The sequence below is a fragment of the Trachemys scripta genome, chromosome 9 (genome assembly GCF_013100865.1).
Source record: "Trachemys scripta elegans isolate TJP31775 chromosome 9, CAS_Tse_1.0, whole genome shotgun sequence".
Classification (NCBI taxonomy): domain Eukaryota; kingdom Metazoa; phylum Chordata; order Testudines; family Emydidae; genus Trachemys; species Trachemys scripta.
The window spans coordinates 49,224,648-49,240,844 of record NC_048306.1 but is presented as its reverse complement, the minus strand read 5'-3'; the positions used below and the strand labels follow the sequence as shown (position 1 = coordinate 49,240,844).

The 16,197-nt window shown below is 44.0% G+C and overlaps 1 protein-coding gene across 4 annotated transcripts; it reads left to right on the top strand.

Annotated features, from left to right (window-relative positions):
* The first annotated feature begins 84 nt into the window (after positions 1–84).
* CEP19 (centrosomal protein 19) lies at positions 85–15,810 on the top strand. 4 transcript variants are annotated; one of them, XM_034781510.1, is made up of 3 exons: positions 85–365; positions 14,185–14,385; positions 14,772–15,810. In XM_034781510.1, the coding sequence occupies exons 2-3, from the start codon at positions 14,256–14,258 to the stop codon at positions 15,131–15,133; spliced, it is 492 nt and encodes a 163-aa protein (XP_034637401.1). In that variant the 5' UTR covers positions 85–365; positions 14,185–14,255; the 3' UTR covers positions 15,134–15,810. The 4 variants fall into 4 exon arrangements, with proteins under 4 accessions (XP_034637401.1, XP_034637400.1, XP_034637403.1 ...); XM_034781509.1 differs by lacking the exon at positions 85–365 and adding an exon at positions 436–640 and having other exon boundaries at positions 14,772–15,809; XM_034781512.1 differs by lacking the exon at positions 85–365 and adding an exon at positions 11,457–12,058.
* Positions 15,811–16,197: the final 387 nt, after the last annotated feature.

The window sequence follows — 16,197 nt, the reverse complement described above, 5'->3', positions numbered from 1 at the left end:
GGGGCTATAGCTACCTCCCCTCCCTCTGCCTGACCCCACCTCCCTGGGGCTATAGCTACCTCCCCCCCCTCTGCCTGACCCCACCTCCCTGGGGCTATAGCTACCTCCCCTCCCTCTGCCTGACCCCACCTCCCTGGGGCTATAGCTATCTCCCCTCTCTCCGCCTGCCCCTAGGGAGGGGTGCCGGGCAGGGGTACGGCAGCCCCACCTGGCGTGAAGTGGTTTCTTATAATTTAGAACAGTTATTCCGTGGATAGTTCCCTCTAAGGTGCACACCTGGGTGACTGCACACTTAATTAGTGGAGCTGCACAGGTATGGCTACACTAAATAGGTGCCTGGACCCTGGAGAAGACGCACATGTAAGGTGAGGTGGTGGCGGGGGGGAATAGGGGGTAGGTGGGAGGAGGCAGTGGGGTGAAAAGAGGGGATGGGGAGGAAGTTGGGACATGCAGGGCTGTGTTGGTCAGAGAAAGCGGTGACTTTCCCCAGCTCCAGGGCTGCAGCTGCCTTGGAGAGACAGCCTTCCTTTCCAGCCTCAGCTCTGTAGTGAGGGAGAGACACCTCCCTCCCCTCCTTCCCAGCCCCAACTCAGGGGCTCCCACAGCAGGGGCGAGAGGGCACATCTATCACATTAGAAAGGTAAGACTACTGATATTAAAATGAGTTGTGTGCTTTTATTTGTAGAACAAAAAAAATTAATTATCCAAAGTGCTTTACAATAGTTCGCTAACAGTACAAACAACATTTGGAAAGATCATTAAGTGGTCCGCCGAGACCCTCGGCAGTTTTCAAGTGGTCTGGAAAAAAGTTTGAGAACCACTCATTTACAGGGATTACAGTTTTGTTTAATTGCTTTCAGCACCCCCACTATAAAAAAAAATTGTTCCAGCACCTATGACCTGCCCCCCACCTCACTGGGGTTATAGTTACCCCCACTCCCTGCTTTCCCCCTGCAACTCTACCTGCCCCCGCATGCCCTCATCTCACTGGGGTCCATTGTTAGCCACACACACACACACACACTGGCTGCACCCTAGGATTGCCAACTCTGACTGAAGCTATTCCAGGAGTTGTTGCTCCCCCCCCCCCATGATGTAATATCATTTTCTTAAAATATCCTATTAAAATCTCCCAGATTGCTTTCAGTAGTCACCAGGAGTTCAATGCCAGTTCTAAGAGACTCCAGGCCAATCCTGGAGGGCTAGCAACCCTGCTGCACCCCCACACAAGCACTTGCTGCACACAGGCTCCTCTCAGGGGAGGATCCAGTCCTGAAAACAATTAAAGATCTCCAATTTTTAACAGTGACCCTGAGGACAGCAACTCCAATCCTCTGGGTGGGAGGTGCTGTCCGACTCCATTGGGACACTCAGCTGGGCAATGCTCTGCAGGTTTTATTCAGAGGTAAAGTAAGAGGGGCTGAGGGAGCAGACCTCTCTCCTGTTTCTGGCTCTCATACAGCTCCTCCTCCTCAGCTTTTGCAGAGAGTTCCTCTCCTATTTTAGGTTACTTTAACTGCCAGACCAGGAGCTGGCAATAGGGTACTGCTGCTGCTTCCCAAACTTGGCTACTGCTCTAGAGTAGAGGTTGGCAAACTACGGCCCACGGGCCATATCCAGCACGTGGAACCCTCCAGCCCGGCCCCTGAGCTCCTAGCTATTCCCCCCTCCCCCGCAGCCTCAGCTCACTGCACCACGGGCGCGATGCTCTGGGCTGTGGGGCTGCAAGCTCCCGGGGCAGCGCAGCTGCAGAGCCCAGCTTTACCCAGTGCTCTGTGCTGCGCGGTGGCGTGGCTGGCTCCTGCCGCATGATGCGGCTGCCTGTCCTGCTGCTCTGGACGGCGCGGCTGTGTAGTGCCACCAGCCACTGGTGCTCCAGGCAGCGTGATAAGGGGGCAGGGAGGGTTGGATAGAGGGCAGGGGAGTTCGGGGTGGTGGTGGGCAGGGGTATGGATAGAGGTCCTGGGGGGGCAGTCAGGAAGGACGGGGGCCATCATTCTGCATACCTGCACCACCACCCTCTTATCTGTCTGCTTACATTTGGTGCATACCACTATGGTGCTCTTAAAGGCATAGTCCATTACAAGAGTCTTGATTGCCTATTCACATCCACATTTCTCAGGCTTTTTATTTGCACATGAAAAACTGGTAGAAAGTTAGAATTTCACATTTTTTATTTAAATTCTGTGCAATTCAGCTAACTTCACATTTCATGTAATAACTATGAAAATATTGCAGGTTTAGCTATAGTTTTATATTGATGCCATCAATTAAAAATATTTACATCTTGAAATCTTTTTACCTATTCTATAGTTACAATTACAAGTAAACCTAAGATTATTATAATTGAAAGAAAATAGAGAAAAAAATATTTGTCTATTTTTCAGCTTGTTTCCTTTTTAGAATCCAGTTGAGTGATCAGTTTCATTGTTTTCCTATTTAGGCCCTGATTCTGCAGAAGGATGTTCATGGGCATATCTGATTGTAGGATTAGGACTATAGTTAGGGAGCAATCTTGCAAACAAACAAACACTTACATATGCGCTTAACCATAAGCATGTGAGTAGTCCCATTTATTCAGTTGGAAGTAATCATATGGTTAAAATTAAGCACATGCATAAGAGTTTGCAGAATCAGATCCTTAGTCAACATCCCCGGCTGTTGTTGTAGGTCTTCCATAAAGCAACAAGTAAGAAAAATTTTTAAATTGGAAAATGTTTGTAAAACCACAAAATGGCAGGAGGACTAAGACAGGTAGTAACTGAGACTACATTTGTTAAATTAGACCTGATTTCAGGTTTACAATGCCCCTTTAAGAGTGGCCAGAGCTTCTGTTTTAGCTCCAGTGGCAGAGGACTATAGTATCTGAGTTTTATCTTTGCTCTTGCCATGAAGATCTGAATGGCCATGGATTTGTTACAATACTTTCATTTGCTTTTTAAAATGTATTTCTCTGCCCTCTTAAAGACAGCCATGCGTTCTGTTGGTGATTTCAGTTCTCCGAAAGCTTGTAATAATCATTTATACTTTGAAAAAGCATTTCAGTTCACTTATAAGCAACAGACTGTGAAATAATGAAAGAAGTTTGTCCAAAGAAATGTGCTGACTAACTTTTCTGTCCAGCACAAAATTATTATTAAATATGGTCTACTACAGGCCACCTAACCAGGTGGAAGAGGTGGATGAGGCTTTTTTCAAGCAACTAACAAAATCATCCAAAGCCCAAGATTTGGTGGTGATGGGGGACTTCAACTATCTGGATATATGTTGGGAAAATAACACAGCGGGGCACAGACTATCCAACAAATTCTTGGACTGCATTGGAGACAACTTTTTATTTCAGAAGGTTGAAAAAGCTACTAGGGGGGAAGCTGTTCTAGACTTGATTTTAACAAATAGGGAGGAACTCGTTGAGAATTTGAAAGTAGAAGGCAGCCTGGGTGAAAGTGATCATGAAATCATAGAGTTTGCAATTCTAAGGAAGGGTAGAAGGGAGAACAGCAAAATAGAGACAATGGATTTCAGGAAGGCAGATTTTGGTAAGGTCCCATGGGAATCAAGACTGAGGGGAAAAACAACTGAGGAGAGTTGGCAGTTTTTCAAAGGGACACTATTAAGGGCCCAAAAGCAAGCTATTCCGCTGGTTAGGAAAGATAGAAAATGTGGCAAAAGACCACCTTGGCTTAACCACGAGATCTTGCACGATCTAAAAAATAAAAAGGAGTCATATAAAAAATGGAAACTAGGACAGATTACAAAGGATGAATGTAGGCAAACAACACAGGAATGTAGGGGCAAGATTAGAAAGGCAAAGGCACAAAATGAGCTCAAACTAGCTACGGGAATAAAAGGAAACAAGAAGACTTTTTATCAATACATTAGAAGCAAGAGGAAGACCAAAGACAGGGTAGGCCCACTGCTTAGTGAAGAGGGAGAAACAGTAACAGGAAACTTGGAAATGGCAGAGATGCTTAATGACTTCTTTGTTTCGGTCTTCACCGAGAAGTCTGAAGGAATGCCTAACATAGTGAATACTAATGGGAAGGGGGTAGGTTTAGCGGATAAAATAAAAAAAGAACAAGTTAAAAATCACTTAGAAAAGTTAGATGCCTGCAAGTCACCAGGGCCTGATGAAATGCATCCTAGAATACTCAAGGAGCTAATAGAGGAGGTATCTGAGCCTCTAGCTATTATCTTTGGAAAGTCATGGGAGACGGGAGAGATTCCAGAAGACTGGAAAAGGGCAAACATAGTGCCCATCTATAAAAAGGGAAATAAAAACAACCCAGGAAACTACAGACCAGTTAGTTTAACTTCTGTGCCAGGGAAGATAATGGAGCAAGTAATTAAGGAAATCATCTGCAAACACTTGGAAGGTGGTAAGGTGATAGGGAACAGCCAGCATGGATTTGTGAAGAACAAATCATGTCAAACCAATCTGATAGCTTTCTTTGATAGGATAACGAGCCTTGTGGATAAGGGTGAAGCGGTGGATGTGGTATACCTAGACTTTAGTAAGGCATTTGATACGGTCTCGCATGATATTCTTATCTATAAACTAGGCAAATACAATTTAGATGGGGCTACTATAAGGTGGGTGCATAACTGGCTGGATAACCGTACTCAGAGAGTTGTTATTAATGGTTCCCAATCATGCTGGAAAGGCGTAACGAGTGGGGTACCGCAGGGGTCTGTTTTGGGACCGGCTCTGTTCAATATCTTCATCAACGACTTAGATATTGGCATAGAAAGTACGCTTATTAAGTTTGCGGATGATACCAAACTGGGAGGGATTGCAACTGCTTTGGAGGACAGGATCATAATTCAAAATGATCTGGACAAATTGGAGAAATGGTCTGAGTTAAACAGGATGAAATTTAACAAAGACAAATGCAAAGTGCTCCACTTAGGAAGGAAAAATCAGTTTCACACATACAGAATGGGAAGAGACTGTCTAGGAAGGAGTACGGCAGAAAGGGATCTAGGGGTTATAGTGGACCACAAGCTAAATATGAGTCAACAGTGTGATGCTGTTGCAAAAAAAGCAAACATGATCCTAGGATGTATTAACAGGTGTGTTGTGAGCAAGACACGAGAAGTCATTCTTCCGCTCTACTCTGCTCTGGTTAGGCCTCAGCTGGAGTATTGTGTCCAGTTCTGGGCGCCGCATTTTAAAAAAGATGTGGAGAAATTGGAAAGGGTCCAGAGAAGAGCAACAAGAATGATTAAGAGTCTTGAGAACATGACCTATGAAGGAAGGCTGAAAGAATTGGGTTTGTTTAGTTTGGAAAAGAGAAGACTGAGAGGGGACATGATAGCAGTTTTCAGGTATCTAAAAGGGTGTCATAAGGAGGAGGGAGAAAACTTGTTTACCTTAGCCTCTAAGGATAGAACCAGAAGCAATGGGTTTAAACTGCAACAAGGGAGGTCTAGGTTGGACATTAGGAAAAAGTTCCTAACTGTCAGGGTGGTTAAACACTGGAATAAATTGCCTAGGGAGGTTGTGGAATCTCCATCTCTGGAGATATTTAAGAGTAGGTTAGATAAATGTCTATCAGGGATGGTCTAGACAGTATTTGGTCCTGCCATGCGGGCAGGGGACTGGACTCGATGACCTCTCGAGGTCCCTTCCAGTCCTAGAATCTATGAATCTATAATTCCTGTGGCAAATTTTGAAAATATTGCAGTAATTGGAAATCTTCCCATGTGATTTTTGTTAGAGAGCTTATTCCTTCACCCTCTCACTTCCCTGGCCCGTCTTGCAAGTACAGAGAGCAGCAATACCCAAAGTCTGAAGGTGCAAACAATTAAATGTTTATTGGGGTGAACTTTCAGCCATAGGAGCCAACTTTCCCCCGGCCCTGCCCCGACTCCATTCTTTCCCCGCCCCCGACCTGCTGTTTTGCGGCGCAAGTGCTGGAAGCTAGGGGGGAAAAGCAGGTATGCAGCACGCTCGGGGAGGAGGTGGAGGTGAGCTGGGGTGGGGAGCTGCCGGTAGGTGCTGAGCACCCACCAATTTTTCCCAGCCCCAGAGCACCCACGGAGTCAGCGCCTATGCTTTCAGCAAGCACTGATTTCGATTTCCTTCCTCAGTGTCTCCTTCCGAGCTCTGATGCCACAGAGCCTTGCCTGTGTCCCTGTGCCCATTCCCTGTTCCAATTACCCCCACCCTTAGCAAAACAATTCCAATTCCTCCCTTCCCCCCAACTTCCTGATTGACTGCAGACTATATAGTAAAACTTGAGTTCTGCTTAGCTATACCTTAACCAATCATTTTACTGAAATTTAACTAACCAATCCTAACATATTGTAATATGATTATCTAACCAATTATATCCCACCACCTTAATTGGTTTACACTCAACAAAATTAATTATACAGCAGACAGAAACAATCACAGAACCAGACAGATTATACAGATAAACAATAGGGAAGTGGGGACTACAGTGATAGAACAAAGAAATGAGGATTTCACACTCCAGCTATTTGATAAGTGAGTTCTTATCGTGAGCATCAGACAGGATGCTATCAAACTAAGTTTTTTTTTTTTTTTAAATCTTCTAGGCTTTTCCCTTTCTCTGGAGGTGATAGATTGGATCACCTTTTTAACAACCCAAAATTGCCTTATTTCAATGTAACTGGTGAGGATGTGACTGTACACTTCCCAGCTTATGGTTGCCCCTGCTATTTAGCCAAAGGCCTTAGCCTAAGAAAAAGGTCTTTGACCATCATAGTGAAAAAAGACTATAAACAGGCAGACTGATTTTGATTCTTGTTTTGTACCTCTATAACTAGCTAAGTGATAAGAATACACCTGAATTCTTAAAGTATAGGCCTTCACAGACAGGCCTAAATATCTATATCCTAGCAGTTTTCATAAAGAATAATGGTTCACTTTTAAACTCAGCCTTCTTCAGAGTGGAATTTAAATGGTAGGGGTAGTCTGGTGGGTTTTTTGTTTTGTTTTTCCTCCTCTTACTCTATTGGTATTTTTGAATCCACCTTGATTTTATTACATTTCTTGTGTTGACTTTCTGTAATCTACAGGGATAGCTAGGGAAGGAGGTAAGCCAGGGGACTGGCATTTTTTCACATTTTTAAAAATGAGGGCTGGTCTGTACTACTGCAGTAAATTGATCTAACTCAGTGGTTCTCAAACTGTGGTCCACGAGCTCCATTCAGGTGGTCTGCAGATAGTTCCCTCTAAGGTGTGCGCCTGGGCTGCCGCACACAAGAGAATGAAGGGCCACCCACCTAATTAGTGGAGCTGCGCAGGCATGGCTCCACTAATTAGGTGCCTGGACCCTGGAGATGACGCACATGTACGGTAAGGTGGTGGCCTTGGGGGGAAGCAGGGGGAGGCAGGAGGAGGCAGTGGGGTGAAAACAGGGGGTGTAGGGAATTTGGGACGTGCAGAGTTGTATCGGCCAGAGAAAGAGGTGACTTTCCCCAGCTCCAGGGCTGCGGCTGCCGGGAAGAGATGGCCCTCCTTCCCAGCCCCAGCTCAGCGGCTGCCACGGTGGGGGAGAGTGGGCACATCCATTGCATTAGAAAGGCAAGACTACTGATATTAAAATATGAGTTGTGTGCTTTTATTTATAGAACAAAAAAAGTTAATTTTTTTGTAAATATAGTGCTTTTATCCAAAGTGCTTTACATTAGTTAGCTAACAGTACAAACAGCATTTGGAACGATCATTAAGTGGTCTGCCGAGACACTTGGCATTTTTCAAGTGGTCCGGGAAAAAAGAAGTTTGAGAACCACTGACCTAACTTACGCAACTTCAGTTACGTGAATAACGTAATTGAAGTTGATGTAGTTAGATCCACTTACCACGGTGGCTATACTGCACTGTGTTGATGGGAGAGTGTCTCCCATCGACTTCTCTTACACTTCTCGGGGAAGTAGACTACACAAATCAATGGGTGAGTGCTCTCCCATCGATTTAGTGTGTCGTCACCAGACCCACTAAATTAGCACTCGCTGCATCGATTGCAGCAGTTTTGATCTACCGGTAAGCGTAGATAAGCCCTCAAAGGGAAGTAGGATCTGCGTCCACTATATTGTATTCTATGATGGGAGTGGTGATCTGCAGCAAAGGTGTTCTTTATTTTTGATTCTCCATTGGTATTCCGGTCTACTCAATAGAAATGGTAATTGTGAACATAGTTAGATACCCAGACATGGGAAAGTATTTGGAAGAGTGTATCATCAGCCTATAAGGTAGTTAGTTTAGGGACAGAGGAATTGCCATATCTGACTGGCGAACCATCTAGTCTGGTAGCCTGCCTTTGACAATAGCTGATAGCAAATGCTTCAGAGGAGAAACAAGAAATGTTGTGTATTTCAGAGCACTTAAACTGAGAACAGAGAGGCAAAGTGATTTAAAAAGAAATGTAGTGGATAATTATGGAATAACCTGCTTATAAGAGATGTTTCTTCCTAACCTCACTCAGTTAGTGACTCTTATGCCATGAAGTATGAGAGTTTATATCCCTTTTGACTTGAAAAGAAAATCCCATCCAATGTAAATGTGGATGTTCTTGTTTTTCATATAAATGTCTACTAATTTTTAAGTCCTACTAAGATCTTGGCCTCGGTGAATATCTCGCGGCAATACGCTCCAAAGGTGTAAAACAGTGGTTCTCAAACATTTGTACTGGTTACCCTTTTCACATAGCATGCCTCTGAGTGTGACCCCCCCCCTTATAAATTAAAAACACTTTTTATATATTTAACACCATTATAAATGCTGGAGGCAAAGCGGGGTTTGGGGTGGAGGCTGACAGCTCACGACCCCCCACGTAATAACTTTGTGACTCCGAGGGGTCCCAACCCCCAGTTTGAGAACCCCTGGTGTAAAAGAAGCATTTCCATTTTTTCCCTTTTAAATTTCCTACTATTCAATTAAATTGAGTGTATCATTGTTCTTGTATTATGAGAAAAGGTAAATAGGTGGGCCCAATTTATTTTCTCTATCTAGCATCGATTATTTTTATACTTCAGTCGGTGTGCAGGAGGTGCTGGGAGGGAGGGAGAGGAGTTGATCAGCGGGGCCGCTGGCGGGCGGGATGCGCTGGGGGGGAGGAGGAGAGCTTGGCTGCCGGGGATGAGTCAGCGCCTATGCCAGTCTTTTCAGTCTCTTCTCATATGGAATCTTTTGGTGCCTCTATTTAATTTTTGTCCCCCATCTCTGACTCTTCATCTCCCCTGTGAGTTATTAACAATCTGCTATATAGATATGACTCGCAAAATGTTGGCAGGTTTCTTAAGAGGAGGATCTAATCTATTCTGCAATTTAGGGCTGTCGATTAATCACAATTAATTTTTTTAACTGCGATTAATCTCAGTTTTAATTGAACTGAGAAGCAATAGAATACCAATTGAAATTTCTTAAATATTTTTGGATGTTTTTCTACATTTTCAAATATATTGATTTCAATTACAACACAGAATACAAGGTGTACAGTGCTCACTTTATATTATTTATTACATATATTTGCACTCTAAAAATGAAAAGAAATGGTATTTTTCAGTTCACTCATACAAGTACTGTTGTGCAATCTCTATCGTGAAAGTGCAATTTACAAATGTACATTTTTTTGTTACATAACTGCACTCAAAAACAAAAAAGTGTAAAACTTTAGCGCCTACAAATCCACTCAGTCCTACTTCTTGTTCAGCCAATCACGAAGACAAACAAGTTTGTTTAAATTTACGGGACATCATGCTGCCCACTTCTTATTTACAGTGTCACCTGAAAATGAGAACGTGTTCACATGGCACTTTTGTAGCCGGCATTGCAAGGTATTTATGTGTCAAATATGCTAAACATTCGTATGCCCCTTCATGCTTCGGCCACCATTCCAGGGGACATGCTTCCATGCTGATGACCCTCGTTTAAAAAAAAAATGCATTAGTTAAATGTGTGACTGAACTCCTTGGGGGAAAATTGTATGTCTCCTACTCTGTTTTACCCACATGCTGCCATATATTTCATGTTATAGCAGTCTCCGATGATGACCCAGCACATGTAGTTTGTTTTAAGAACACTTTCACTGCAAATTTCACAAAACGTAAAGAAGGTACCAATGTGAGATTTCGAAAGATAGCTATAGCACTCGACCCAAGGTTTAAGGATCTGAAGTGCCTTCCAAAATCTGAGAGGGACTTGGTGTGGAGCATGCTTTCAGAAATATTAAAAGAGCAACACTCCGGTGTGGAAACTATAGAACCTGAACCACCAAAAAAGAAAATCAACCTTTTGTTGGTGGCATCTGACTCAGATGAGGAAAATGAACATGTCAGTCTGCATTGCTTTGGATCATTATCAAGCAGAATTCGTCATCAGGTGTTGGTCCTGCTTTGAGCAGGGGATTTGACTAGATGACCTCCTGAGGTCTCTCCAACCCTAATATCCTATGATTCTATGATCAGCCTGGATGAATGCCCTCTGGAATGGTGGTTTTAGCATGAAGGGACATATGAATCTGTAGGGCATTTGGCGTGTAAATATCTTGTGATGCCGGCTACAACAGTGCTATGCAAATGCCTGTTCTCACTTTCAGGTGACATTAGAAACAAGAAGCAGGCAGCATTACCTCCGGCAAATGTAAACAAACTTGTTTGTCTGGGCGATTGGCTGAACAAAAAATAGGACTGAGTGGACTTGGAGTCTCTAAAGTTTTACATAGTTTTATTTTTGAATGCAGTTTTTTTTTACATAATTCTACATTTGTAAATTCAACTTTCATGATAGAGATTGCACTACAGTACTTGCATTAGGGTGAATACTATTTCTTGTTTTTTTTTACAGTGCAAATATTTGTAATAAAAAAATATAAACTAAGCACTGTACACTTTGTATTTTGTGTTGTAACTGAAATCAGTATTTGAAAATGTAAAAAAATCCAAAAATATTTAAATAAGTGGTATTTGATTGTTTAACTGCACGATTCATCACTATTTTTTTAATTGCATGATTGTACAAGAGTTTGCCGGGGCTCAACCCTCTCCGGGGTGGTGGGGAGCCACACCGTCTCACTACACACCGGTGAGCTGGGGAAATCTGTCCGGCCATGGGTCTCCCTCGGCAGCTCTTGCTGTAGCTGGAAGAACACGGTAAGCCTGGCCCTGCTCAGGGCGGGCAATAAGACTGTGTCCAGAGCTCAGGCCCTCAGTCAGAGCTAAGCAGCAAGCAAGTGTGTTTAGCCCAGGCCCTAGGTCAGGGCGGGGCAACAAACGCAGAGTCAGGAGCTCAGGCCCTCAGTCAGGGCTGAGCAACAATAGTAGGCCCAAGCCTCAAAAGGCCTGGGAGAGAGGGAGACTGCCACCCACGGGCACAGGCCCTCCCACTCCACTGCCTCCCAGCCTGGGGCCCTAGCAGCAGCAGAAGACCCGCTGCTGTCAGTGGGGATCCTGGCTGCAACACACTGACATAGGCTCTGGCAGTGCTGCAGCCCAACTGAGATCAGCTGCCCCCAGGCTACTTCCACACTCCCCCTTGGGGCCTACCTGGGTCCTGGTGTCGGTCTCTGGGGAATCCAGGATCATGGGTTCATTAGGGCAGGGATTGATCAGCAGGCCCAGCGGCTCCTCCGGATAGCAGGTGCAGGGCAGGCCCGGCCAGTCCTGGCAGCCGCCTTGGGCCACAGGGTCTTCCCAGCCACGAGCTAGGCTGGAGACATCTGGTCTCTCCAGCAGCTAAAGCCTGACTGAGCTGTGAGGGCGAGCTTTTATACTTCCAGGTTGCCGCCTGACCCTCTGAGGGGCGGGCTCAGAGCTCCCTAGCTTCACCCACTCTGGCCTCCGGATGGGCTCTTCCCCCTCCGGGGCAGCAGGGAGCCACACCAGCTCACTACAGCGATTAATCGCGATTTATTTTTTATTCACTTGACAGCCCTACTGGAAATACAAAAGAAAAAAACCCTGGGATCTCAATTTCATACATGTTGGAGTTTTGTGTTCAAAACTCTCTCTAAATATGTGAAATAGAGAATACTGGTGTCCTTGAGTCTGGGACAGAGAGGAAGACAAAAGAATTGATTGAACAACTAGGGTAATCAAAGCTATGTTTATCAGTTTTAATTTTTTTTCACAATAAAATATATACCTTAAAATCCTCCTTTGGCTGGTTGATTTTACAGATACTGTTCATGTTGCTTTAATTTTGCAGGAAGTGTTTCACTGTAATTTCACAGTTTTCTACATTTATTGTCCACAGATTTATTTTCAAATCTGCACAAATAAACCTAGAGCAAAAATTATAATTTAGTCCCTATGCAGATGTAACCCTTCTGCCAGGTGGAGCCAGCAGCAACAAGGACTGGGTTCAGTATCTAGGGGATCCTTTTCAACAATATAACACAAAACTGGCTTGAGCCCCCACCCAGTGCCCTGTGATAATTACACACCACCCCCTGGGTGCCTCTAAGAGGCAATACTTCCCCTATTGCAAGCTGAGAGTCTGAGTGTAGCAAAACTTAATAAAAGGACAACAAGGAGTCTGGTGGCACCTTAAAGACTAACAGATTTATTTGGGCTTAAGCTTTCGTGGGTAAAAACCTCACTTCTTCAGCTGTATATGTACCCACGAAAGCTTATGTCCAAATAAATCTATTAGTTTTTAAGGTGCCACCAGACTCCTTGTTGTTTTTGTGGATACAGACTAACCCGGCTACCCCCTGATACTTAATAAAAGGAGGGAATTAACTCAGCATTAATTTGGGAAAACACTACAACTGGGGTTCATAAACACAAACCATGACCAAAAGACCCACCCCCCCAGTAAGTTGGGTAGTTTCCTTTTCCGCTCAGGGTCTTAAGTACAGCAACCCAAAAGTCCCCTTAATGTGCGTGTCCCTTCTCTTTACCCTGCTCACAGTTGCTGTCCTTGGCCAGTGCAGCCTCAGAGTTCACCTCCCATCCTGTGTGGAAGGTGGGGGGGGGGGGAGGGGCAGGTAAGGAGGCACCTTACACGCTGCAATGCTCAGGCACTTGCTTGTCACCCCAATGGCCGATTGCCGCATCTCTGCAGGGCTCTGCCCTTTCTACCAGCTTCTCTGCTGGCTGCTTGCTATGCCTCTCCACCAGCTGCCCCACTAGCCAAGATGTCTTCAGGGCCCTTCCACACTTAACACAGCTCTCAGTGATTTCAGCTGTTAGTAGGGGAGCCTCACTGCTGGTGTACACTAGGCAGTCTCTTACAATAGAAGATATTGTCCTAAGGTATCTGTGATTTCAGCTCTGTAGTGTGCAACAAGACTCTCAATGAGCTCTTTTATTATACCAGAACAAGAAAAAGGGTCAAATAGTGTCTAGAACCCACACCATCAAATACAGGTACCTGTCCCCACCCCCTCTTAAGTCATTGAGCTTTGGAACCCATGTCCCCTGCCTAGCGAGTGCTGTTCAATTGAGGGTGAGTCCCTCCATTGGGGTTATGCCACATACAGTTCTGCTGCCATCGGTTCACAAAACAAGGATAACAACCCTGTATTACTCCTGCCCCAATAACAAGGAGACTGGGGATCCAACATTAGCCACAAGTGATCTTTTGGGCAAGCAGTCCCATCATGCTGAGCACCTATGCAGGGTGGGTGTGTCCATGCAAACGAGATCAGCATCTGAAGTCTTTTTCCACAGCTCACCACTAGATGTCAGGGGAGAGCTCATTCAGACTCTGCTTACAGAGTCAAGTTGTCTCCTCAATTCAAACCTTGTGCCTTGGTTTTAATCCAACCTGTCATAAATAGCAAGAAATTAAAGTAGTTGGTGGAAAAAAAGGTTTTTAAATGGTTAAATAACTATGAGCTTTTCCAGATCAGTGGCTGTAATTTGCAGTGGAGTATTGTTTATGAAAAAGTCTCTAATGCACTGATGCGTTGTATGATATTTTCCATTTTTTTAGTAAAAAGAAATCTTTGGGCCTCCATTTGGCTATGTGGTACCCTCAACCCAGACTCAGATGTAGAGCTGACAAATCTGGAAATCAACAGTTGGGTATTATTGTACACACACACACACCCCCGGGGCTGATTGAGCAAAGGATTTAAGCACATATTCAGAATTATACAGAGGGTTAAGTGCTTTTCTGAGTCAGGACTGCTATAACCCTGATCAGAAACCACCCTTAAAATAAAGAGCAGCATCAGTTTAATTCATGTTTTCCTTTTTCTTTTGCAGTGAACATTGAAGCACGCACCTAGTAGAGCTCTGTAAGGTTTCATTTTGTTCAGCCAGTAGCATGAGCTGGGATGACTTATGTTGCAAAGAAGTGTGGCATTCGCTTTCAGCCTCCATCCATTATCCTGATCTATGAAGATGAAAACAAGAATAGAGCACGCCAGCGCATCATGCCTATCCGAAATTTCTCCAAGTTCTCAGGTACAGTATGTTTAATTTTGGCATCCCACAGCCTCCTTCTACAAAATAGCAAAGGGGCAGGAGTGGGGAGAGATGGCAACTGGGCATCTCTTCAGGGACTGGTAGGTTTCTTCTCACCAGCTCTGCATGGGAGGTTGAGTAGTAGGACTACTCTCTGGAGGTGGAATACCCAGTGTTCCCCGGGCTTGGAGATCAAGCCAGGAAGCTTCCCAATCTGAGCTGTCTAGTTTAAAAATGAGTACTGGCACTCCTAGGGCAACAACTTACCCCAGAGAATCTTTGGATAAAGAGCATTTATTTATTTATTTTATTTATTTTATTTATTTAAGAATTGTGTGCTTGAGGCAGTAATTCTTGGGGGGTGTGGGGGGGAGCTTTTTTTCCAGATTGCAGCAGGGCTGCAGAACAGCTGAAGAATAACCCTCGGCACAAGGCTTACCTACAAGGGGTCTCACTGCAGCAGCTGCAGAAATTATACAGTTTGCTAAGAGGCCACTTGCAGGGAAAGAGTTTGGCCCAGAGCTTGGAGCAGATTCAGCAGGAAGAAACCATTGACCCAGAGGAGGACCTGAACAAACTAGATGACAAGGAACTGGCGAAAAGGAAGAGTATCATGGATGAGCTGTTTGAAAAGAACAGGAAGAAGAAGGATGACCCAGATTTCACCTACAATGTTGAGGTTGAATTCCCACAAGTTGAGCAGCTGGAATCCTGTGGCTGGGATGCAGAGTCGGACAATGAGTTCTGATAATGGACAAGGCCTCCTAATCAGTATGGAGACAGAGAGAGAAAACCCATATTCTCATTACACAGAGAGCATAGTTACTGTGTCCATCATATCGCATCAGTCTACAGAGCTTGACTGACACTGTTTACAAGCCATACAACTGATGCATTTTACATTGGTAAATAAGAGATCAGTGCCTGTGGTGTTTTAGCAGTTTGGGGAATAGACAGACAATTTTAAAAGTCTTATGTGAAGCCTGATAAAAAGGGATATGGGGATATTGAAAATTATTTGTAAATGGTTAGATTTGTAGCTGTTAAGTAACTGAAATAATTTTAAATCTCCATCTTTCAGCATTTGTTTGTTTATACTTCATTCATCTTTGGCAAGGAAACTAGACTGGTTATTTTTGTTTCTATTCAATTTTATTTTAGTCCTTAAAATACAGTGTTAAAGTTGCAAATCTTTACATCTAACTCAGAAGAAACATTCAGATTCTTATTGCAAATATGTAGTATTTTGTTATTAGTAGGCTTTTATAAGTGTTTTAATCTATACTCTGTATAGACAAATCAATATTGCAGTGAAAATCTTACCTTTAGATTTCTTGAGTTGTGTTTAAATCCACAATCTGAGTATTCCATGGATGTATGTTTTCATATTTAAGAAATAAAATATTTAGAAAACAGATTAACCTTGGAGATATCATTGACATTTGGGGAGGAGGAATAGCTCAGTGATTTGAGCATTGGCCTGCTAAACCCAGGGTTGTGAGCTCAATCCTTGAGGAGGCATTTAGGGAGCGGGGGCAAAAATCTGTCTGGGATTGGTCCTGCTTTGAGCAGGAAGTTGGACTAGATGACCTCCTGAGGTCCCTTCTAACCCTGAGATTCTATGACAATTCAGTGATTTAGAATTCATAAGACAACAGTGATTTGTCTCCCTAACCTGTCCAGTGCAGCACTCTAAGTAAATGGTCAGATTTGGGGAAGTTTGCTTTAAAATGGCTGAGCAACAATTTGGGAGAAAGTCACAAGAGTTTATGAGACTTTTGGAGTTAAACAAGTTCTTTAGCTGTGCTGCCT

Coding starts and splice junctions, on each gene's coding strand:
- CEP19 (XM_034781510.1), top strand. CDS start 14,256: ATGACTTATGTTGCAAAGAAGTGTGGCATTCGCTTTCAGCCTCCATCC. Junction 14,386..14,771: donor AAATTTCTCCAAGTTCTCAG/GTACAGTATGTT, acceptor CTTTTTTTCCAG/ATTGCAGCAGGGCTGCAGAA.